We start from the raw sequence: 9,266 nt of genomic DNA, 5'->3' as shown, positions 1-9,266 counted from the left end.
CTTCAAAATAAAACTCATGATCAAATTTGTGTCGACCCTTCAACTCAAGCATCACCCAGCTCAGCGCTGGTCAGAAAAAACACGGGAAGGTCCAGAAAATTCTGCTTCTAACACATTTTCTGTTCCTCCTGAATTCTTGAACAAAATATGTCGAAACTTTATGTTTATAAAATGCAATATGACATGCAAAAATACATAAAAGGATTCTGTCTGGATGTTAGGATGATTTGTTCCTAGAAAAAAATAAGTTACTCCAACTTTAGAAATATTGCTGGAACTGGTGGATCTTTGCTAACGCTCTCAAGAAAACTCAGATTGAAGCCACGAGTAAAGAGATTTTTAGAGACAAAGTTTACTAACGTTTTAAATTGATGCCTAATGAGATGATGTCTGTGTGGAAAAAAAGCTCTGGTGCACCAGTTTCAGGAGGTAGAAGTTAGCAGGAGCAGAGGGGAGTCTTAAGCTTGGTTTATGCTTGACGCGTCCACGAAGTTTGCACGGCAAAATTGCATCATTTTAACAACCACGCCCCTCCACCGCGCCTCCGTACGGCCCAAACATTCTGCACCGCTCACCTAGGAAATTTTCTAACCACGCAGATGGTCAGACATGGAAAAACATGGCAGACTGGTAAGAACTAGTATGGCAGAGGTTGGTAAATACAGACATTTGTATGATTCAGCTCTCAGAGGTCACCGTGATCAACATGTTGTTAATAATTCTTGGAGAGAAATAGCTCGCACTGCCGGAAAAGACGAGGACGCTGTTAAAAATGCTGGAATGCCATGTTGTAAACAGTAATTTCTACTTCTACTATGGTGTAGTGTTGGATGCATGCCGTAGAGCTCCATGCTGCCCCCTACAGTTTGGGAGAATATTGGCTCACCGCAGAGACAAGCCGCATGAACCATAAACGCTGCGAGTTGTGAAGCGCGTTCCATCCACGAGCCGCATCGCCAAGCGGAAAGTGAATGCGTCAAGCATAAACCAAGCTTAACTCATCATTTAGGGCAGCAGTAGCTCAAACAGGCTGAGCGGGTGGTCCAGTAATCGGAAGGTTGCAAGTTCGATCCCGGCCCCGGACAGAAAATTCTGCTGTTGTGTCCTTGGGCAAGGCACTTAACCCACCTTGCCTGCTGGTGGTGGTCGGGGGGACCGGTGGCGCCCGTGCTCGGCCACCAGCGTGTGAATGTGTGTGTGAATGGATGAATGATACACTGTAGTGTAAAGGGCTTTGGAGTCCTTACTCTGAGAGGCGCTATACAAGTGTGGGTCATTTATCATGCCTGATATTGGCCTTGGAGGTCAAACAGAGTTGTTACTGAATTCTCAAACATTCCCAACCAACCAATCAAGGCCTCAGCTATGAACTTGTATCTGATCAAAACGCATGCTCATTTCTGCAGCATGATGACCAGAAACCAGAAACCAAATGAGTCAGAAAAGTGAACGAGTGCACAGCGAGGTTGTGGTCGTTTTGAAGCAGACACTTTCAGCAGCAGGAGCTTTCATGCCTCCAGGCTCTGTTCAGAGTTAAAGTTAGCCCAGAGAGCACCTTCCTGCAGGTTCACCCTCCCTGCTCCGGTCCTCCTCCTTTCATCTCAGTCAGTAGGCTTTTCTTCAGAATCCCTGTAGATCATCTCACAGCCGCCACCTCCTCCGCTGACAGGAGGGGCTTGTTGTCAGGTCAGACACCCACCTGCAGGGAGCTGGTCTTGGATCTGCTGCAGGGTTCCTGGTGTGTGTGTGTGTGTGTGTGTGTGTGTGTGTGTGTGTGTGTGTGTGTGTGTGTGTGTGTGTGTGTGTGTGTGTGTGTGTGTGTGTGTGTGTGTGTGTGTGTGTGTGTGTGATCATCTGGTTAGGTGGTTGCTAATGTAAACACTTCAGTGAGATGAGTTTTAACACATATCTCTTTTTATCTAGCTGCATGGTGGCGCAGTGGTTAGCACTGTTGCCTCGCAGAACGAAGGTTGCAGGTTCGAAACTCGGCTGCGGCCTTTCTGCATCGAGTTGCGTGTTCTCGCCGTGCATGCGTGGGTTTCCTCCGGGTACTCCGGTTTCCCCCACACATCACAACATGCCCTATAGGTTATAAATTGTAAGTCGCTTTGGATAAAAGCGTCTGCTAAATAAATAAACATAAATAAACATAAACATTTATGTTTGCTTATTATTGATTAATTATTAAATTATTAATAATAAACTATAGTGTCTTAAAATATTTCGGTTTGTAAAACCAAAGCTGCTTCAGGTCTTCCCTCTGGTCTTACAGGTGTGCACCCACTCAGCCTCCACCTGTTGCACCTGTTGACCTCTCTGGGATGATGCAACCTTGCAGCAAGCAGATAAACCAGGTTATCACGCTCAGGTGGAAAAATCACACAGGATGAGCAGATGAGGGGCAGAAGATAAAGCTGGGATTTAGGAGGAATATCGGGCAAAGGATGAAATATGGGCGTGTTTCAGCTGGACGGTAGAGGGTGAAGACCAGAGGAAGAGGATGGAGAAGAAACAACACAGGAATGGCAGAGGAGCAGAATAAAGTCAAAACATGTGACCGATGTCAGCTGACCTGAGTTTGATCAGGGTGAGAAAACTAAAGAGCAGATCAGTACTGGCACCTAGTGGAGGGAAAGCTAACAGCAGTCCTTCGCAGGAGCTGTGACGACCACCATTCCTCAGCCGGAAGTGAAAAAAAGTTGCTGCGTTCCACTTCTGCAGCGGCTCGTGCTCTAAATGGAATGCAGCTCTCGTTAAAACACCTCCATGTCAGCCAAAGTGTGAGTGGCAAAGATCCAGCCTGCTTAAAGTTTCTTATTCTTTGGTCTTTCACAACTCAGGCCAAGAACCCCGGGAGACAAAACGATGGAGCGCCCTCATTTCTGCAGCTGGAAGGGAAGGAGGGTTTTCTTCAACGACGGAATGGATTTGTGTCAATAAAGTAAATAAAAAAACGTCCTTTATTTTTTAAGTAGGTCATTCAGATTTACTCAGCGCAAATAACCCCCACATGCTTTCAGAAAACATGCTAATATGAGAAATATCCTGTCCTCTCTGTGCTTTTTGCATCCCACTCATTTAAAACAGTTATTCAACGGATGTTTTTTAAGCTCACATTGAAATGATCCAGCTAAATAAGTGTCAATTATAGTTTGTGAATAAATTCATGTTTTAACCAAAACACATGAAAGGCAATCATTTTAAAAAAGTGAGATTTTTCTCCAGTTAAGCACATAAAAGTATTACAGAGGACATGTTGTGGTAAAACAGCTCAAAATGATGTTGCAGCGTGTGTGTGTGTGTGTGCGTGTGTGCGTGCATTCGCGCGTGTGTGTGTGTGTGTGAATCGTTGCTGAAGCAGATCCATGCTCAGACACATCCTAACACACGTGGTCTCCAGACAAGAGCCCGATCTCCCTCAGCGCCTTGTTCACCGCCGTCAGGAGCCGTTTGCTGTAGTCCAGCAGCCGGCCGTCGTAGATCAGATCTCCTGGTTTCAGAAGGGTTTGCTGCTGAGATCTGCACACAGAACCAGATTCATTTAGTCTGAATCATTTTCACTGATTCACCTGAAAGGATTCTTTAATTTTATACAAACGCATTAAAGTTGTAAAGTGCAGCTGTTCAGAAAAGGAATTTTAGCTATTTTCATGAACCGGTTGTTGAAAACATGATAAACTCCACTTGATCGTTATTGGAAGAAAATAATTAATAGAAACAACACAGAAGACTCAGCCAGATGCTTTAAACACTGAATAGGAGCTTCTTAGGTGTGTTCTTGCTGTGTCTTTGTAAATCCATGCTTTCGTTCTTTTTTAAACACAGAAACAGTTTTGTTTACCTGTTTGTAGCTACGGTTTCGCCGACGGCTGCCGGCTTCTTCAGGCTGACGCTGATGGTGGCGCGTCACTTCCTTCTCCGTTTATCTGCGGGCAGCAGAGGACGTTGTCGCCCTCTACTGCCCGCTCTCCCCTCTCCGACGATGCAGTCCCATGCGTGGTCCAGCGTGTAAACTCCGTCGTCCCTGTTCATGGTCCCACATCCACGTCTCCTTATCTCGATTGCTTCCTTGATCCATCTTTTGTATTTTTGTTGTTCGGTGGTTATGATCCGTGTGCTGTCCCAGTCCATTATATGGTTTTCTCTTAAGCAATGATCTGTTACGGCTGACTTTTTTATTGTACTTTCTGCTTCTTCTTTTGCTGCTCTTGTGTGTTTACGATTTGCCTCTTTCTCGCACTCCTTTCTGTGTTCTATTGTCCGTGTGTTGAGTTGGCGTCCGGTTTCTCCTATGTATGTTTTATTGCATATTTTGCATGGGATTTCGTAGATGACTCCACATTTTTGTCCAGCTGATATTTTGTCTTTTGGGTGTACTAATCTGTTTCTAACTGTTGTGTATGGTTTTGTTGGTGTGTTTATGTTGTGTGTCGTAAACACACAAGAGCAGCAAAAGAAGAAGCAGACAGTACAATAAAAAAGTCAGCCGTAACAGATCATTGCTTAAGAGAAAACCATATAATGGACTGGGACAGCACACGGATCATAACCACCGAACAACAGAAATACAAAAGATGGATCAAGGAAGCAATCGAGATAAGGAGACGTGGATGTGGGACCATGAACAGGGACGACGGAGTTTACACGCTGGACCACGCATGGGACTGCATCGTCGGAGAGGGGAGAGCGGGCAGTAGAGGGCGACAACGTCCTCTGCTGCCCGCAGATAAACGGAGAAGGAAGTGACGCGCCACCATCAGCGTCAGCCTGAAGAAGCCGGCAGCTGTCGGCGAAACCGTAGCTACAAACAGGTAAACAAAACTGTTTCTGTGTTTAAAAAAGAACGAAAGCCTGAATAGGAGCTGTTCTGGTTTTGTAAATACAGAAATAACTTAAATAAGCGCTGTAAAGGCAACTATTTCATTCTTCCCCTCTAACTTGGACTTTCATATTTTACAACCGATATATTTCAGATCCGGCTGCGCAGTGGTGCAGTGGTTAGAGCTGTTGCCTTGCAGCAGGAAGGTCCTGGGTTCGTTTCCCAGCCTGGGATCTTTCTGCATGGAGTTAGCATGTTCTCCCTGTGCATGCGTGGGTTCTCTCCGGGTTCTCCGGCTTCCTCCCACAGTCCAAAAACATGACTGTTAGGTTAATTGGTCCGTCTAAATTGTCCTTAGGTGTGTGTGTGTGTGTGTGTGTGTGTGTGTGTGTGTGTGTGTGTGTGTGTGTGTATGTTGCCCTGTGATGGACTGGCTCTCTGTCCAGGGTGTACCCCGCCTGATTGCCCGTTGACCACTGGAGATAGGCACTGGCCCCCCCGCGACCCTACACGGACAAGCGGGTTCAGACAATGGACGGATGTTTCAGATCCTTATTTATGGTCGTCTTCTACATTATTTTCCTTAATTAGTCTCCATCTCACTTTTCCAGATATTTTCTAAAAATAACTATTTTGTTCCCTGCTTTTGTACCTCCCAACGTTGTTGGACTCAAATGCAGGGGACGCCTCAGGCGGCATGAACCCAAAAAGTTAACTTTAATAAAGAATCTGAAGGAAAACATAACTCTTATTGTGAAGGACAGTTATTATCATGGAGGAACAGGAGAATCCTTTCCAGGAGACTGGATTACTGTAATTCATTACTCTCAGGACATCCACATGGTCACTACAGTGGACAGGTACTCAAAATTGTTTGTTTTTAGTTTATTTATTTATTTATTTATTTATTTATTACTGTTAAGCACAGCTGTTGAAGACTTTGTTGCATGTGAGCCCCTCCATTTGGACTTCAGGAAGTCAAGCCAACATATTTCATGTTCAGAACGCGCGCTGCCCACTCAGGTAGACATGTAATAAATTATTTGTAAATTAAATGTTACAAAAATATGTAAATATGACATTTTTTCATTCACACCTAAAGATGAATGAAAAAAATTGTTAAGAAAAATCATGGTTGAAGATTTCCTAATTCATGCATCAAAGGGTTAAAAGTCTTCAGAAAGGTCCAAGCGGGACCTCTACACCTCCTGATCTAACGGGGACTTCCGCCGAGGGTACGTAGACCGACCGATGGCGTCTCAGTGTGTGTTATAAACCTCCAAACCAAAGCTTAGCACCAAACATCATCTTCACTCCCATCAGAACTAATCGTTTCTCCGGATCTGCTGGTTCTGAACATTTCACACATACACCATCTTCAGTCCTACTTCACCTAAGTTACACCATACGTTCAGTGTTTAAAGTTAGCCTAGTTTTATGTTTATTTATTTAGCAGACGCTTTTATCCAAAGCGACGTACAGTTTATAACCTATAGGACGTGTTGTGGTGTGTGGAGGAAACCGGAGTACCCGGAGGAAACCCACGCATGCATGGAGAGAACGCGTAACTCCACGCAGAAAGGCCGCAGCCGAGTTTCGAACCTGCAACCTAGTTTATCCATTTAATTATAGATCCACTAGGATAAATTCAATAAAGTTTATCTCTCACCGAATAGAATATTTATTAAGACATCACAATATAACTATAGACACATTACTAGTCTTTGTGTGTGTGTGTGTGTGTGTGTGTGTGTGTGTGTGTGTGTGTGTGTGTGTGTGTGTGTGTGTGTGTGTGTGTGTGTGTGTGTGTGTGTGTGTGTGTGTGTGTGTGTGTGTGTGTGTGTGTGTGTGCGTCTGCTCTGTCTTCTCCATCCCCAGTGAGTCGTGGTGGATGGCTGCTTATACTGAGCCAGGATTCTCTGGAGGTTTCTTCCTGTTAAAAGGGAGTTTTCCTCTCCACTGTCGCTGCATGCTTGCTTAGTATGAGGACTGCTGTATAGTCACTGACACTAGTCAGTGACTTGATGCAATTTGCTGGGTTCCTTATATAGGAAACATTATTTCTGATTGGCTTAATGAACTGACCTGAATTGGAATGTTTATTATGTGAAGTGCCTTGAGACGACTCTTGTCGTGATTTGGCGCTTTATAAATAAACTTGAATTGAACTGAATTGAACCTCCGTGCTGCGAGGCAACGGTGCTAACCACTGCACCACCATGCAGCCCAAAAGCTTAGTTTTAATTTGTTTAGTAATAAATCTTTACACTTTTTAAACTTGACTCTCTCTTCCTTTTGTCTCTGAGTGAATTCAAAGTGGTTAGATAATCCCATTCATAACATAATTCCCAGAAATAGATTTCATATTTCCTATGGAATCTCACATTTTATGGTTCATTAAATAATATGTACATTTAATCGTTACAGTGTTTACCTTATTTGCTATTGCAGCTTTAAGGCTTTTGGTTCCTGTGAGTTATTAGTCTTGAAGTCCCACATTCATCATCACACACACACACCGGTGAAATTCCTCTCTGCTGTGGCGGTGCTCAGTAACTATTTAGTGGTTTAACCCCCCAACCCAACCCCTAAAGCTGAGTGACAAGCAGGGAGGTGTCGGGCCTCATTTTTAAGGTTTTTGGTATGACCCGACGGGGATTTGAACCCCGATCTCCGAGTCCCAGTGCGGACACTTCACCACTAGGCTCCCGCGAAGGTCTTATTCCAGATATTTAAAAAAATTCTGATTTAAGTAAACTTGTTGTTAGTTACCATCCCACTGACTTCTCATAACATATTTAGACCAAACCATGTAGCCTCGAACCTGGTGTGGTACATCCGTGCGATGGTCCTGTTCACCCAAACGCAGCCGTTGGTGGACTTCAGTACGCCGTGAACGCTCGTGGTAAACACGGCTTGTGGGTTAACGATGATCTTAAAGCTTTTCCCAACGTTCCTGAGATTAACAGGCTCCTGGTACAGGTGCTCCAGGATGTTGACCCCAGTTACACTCTTCCAGCAGCCTTGTGCGGGGGGCTTCGTTTCGGGCATCGAAGGAGGCAGCACGATGTTGTTGGGGAACACGTTGTTCTCAAACTGGTAACACTTGTCAACTCCGAAGTTCTTCTCCAGTAGAGGCAGCAGATCCACCCAGCTGGGGAGAGAGTTATTCAAAACATAAATTTTACACCAGGCACAAGACGTCTTTTTGTTTAAAACAGAATGTGCCACTACTAGTTCACCTGCTGAATCAATTATTCATCCACTCAAAGACAAGTTTATCTCTTACTCTGGAGGTTTCTTCCTGCTAAAAGGAAGTTTTCCTCTCCATCGTCGCTACATGCTCACACACACACTGACACAACAAGTCAGTGACTCGATGCACCCTGCTGGGCTCCTTATATGGGAATCTTTTTCCTGATTGGCTTAATGAACTGACCTGTATTGGAATGTGCCTTGAGGCGACTCTTGTCGTTATTTGGTGCTTTATAAATAAACTGAATTGAAATGAATATTAATTAACTGTTGAAGTTGTGTGTGCGTGCGTGCTCTGGTGACTTTCTGTAAAAACGTAAGAAGGTGGTACCTATCCACTGACTGGGGCAGTATGAGCTCATCGATGTCATGCATGGCCACATATTTGGCCTGGTACATGTGTCTGTAGAGGCAGTCGTTGAGAGCAGGAATCTGACCAAAGTAGTGGAGAACACCAGGGTTGTGTTCAGGTGACCAATAATCAGAAACACTCAGAAATTCAGACAGAGACCAAGGAACCTCCTCAACAAAGCCTGCAGAAACAAAAAGAGTTGTTTGGTCATCTGTTTTAACAAAGTCCTGGCTCCTGTAAGAAACATCTGGATCATCACCCCTGTTTAACAAGTCAACATAGGCAGTTCTAACAGACCAATAAACCCGAGACGTCTTGGGATTTGCTTCAGTCTGACATTTTGTGAAGTCGTGCCAAATGTTCCCCAAAGGTGTTAGTGTTAGTAGAAATGAAAATATAAGAACAAACAAACCCAACCTGTCTGTGCGTAGTAGTTAAGTGCACGCTGTGTCTCCATACTGCAGTTGGTTTTGTACACAACAACTCTGTTTACGCCCAGGATTTTGAACATTTCCAGACTCTGCACCAGCTGCAATAAAACACGAGGATTTAAACAAGATCGGGATCATCTGTAAACTCATTTCTGCCTTTTTTATCTCTACATTTTAAAACATATTTAGACCCAAAAAAAGTAAACTCATTAGGAACAGTTTTTAAAAATTATTATTATTGTTGTTGTTGTTGTTAGGGATGCGCCGATGGATCGGCATTCGATCCCAATCGACCGATAGCGCCCCTATCGGTTTTGATCGGAGTTTTTTTGATCGGAGCAGACCGATCAGGTAGGGTTGTCATGGTAACCGGTGTAGCGGTAAACCCCGGTAAAAAAAAAGTTGACAA

The 9,266-nt window shown here is 44.2% G+C and overlaps 1 protein-coding gene across 3 annotated transcripts in view; it reads right to left on the bottom strand.

The window, feature by feature from the left end:
• Nucleotides 1–2,942: 2,942 nt before the first annotated feature.
• LOC107379849 (uncharacterized) overlaps nucleotides 2,943–9,266 on the bottom strand; it is a 17,111-nt gene continuing 10,787 nt past the window's right edge. For 2 of the 3 annotated variants that reach the window (XM_070543680.1, XM_054743360.2), the window contains exons 7-10: nucleotides 8,844–8,955; nucleotides 8,406–8,607; nucleotides 7,644–7,973; nucleotides 2,943–3,519 (exon numbers count right to left, since the gene is read on the bottom strand). In XM_070543680.1, the coding sequence (XP_070399781.1) occupies nucleotides 3,381–3,519; nucleotides 7,644–7,973; nucleotides 8,406–8,607; nucleotides 8,844–8,955 (783 nt within the window). In that variant the 3' untranslated portion in view covers nucleotides 2,943–3,380. The remainder of the gene's footprint in view (nucleotides 3,520–7,643; nucleotides 7,974–8,405; nucleotides 8,608–8,843; nucleotides 8,956–9,266) is intronic. The other variant, XM_054743361.2, reaches the window with a different exon arrangement.

The sequence above is a fragment of the Nothobranchius furzeri genome, chromosome 13, assembly GCF_043380555.1.
Source record: "Nothobranchius furzeri strain GRZ-AD chromosome 13, NfurGRZ-RIMD1, whole genome shotgun sequence".
Taxonomy (NCBI): Eukaryota; Metazoa; Chordata; class Actinopteri; order Cyprinodontiformes; family Nothobranchiidae; genus Nothobranchius; species Nothobranchius furzeri.
The sequence above is the reverse complement of the archived record's forward strand: the minus strand, read 5'-3'. Positions and strand labels throughout refer to the sequence as shown.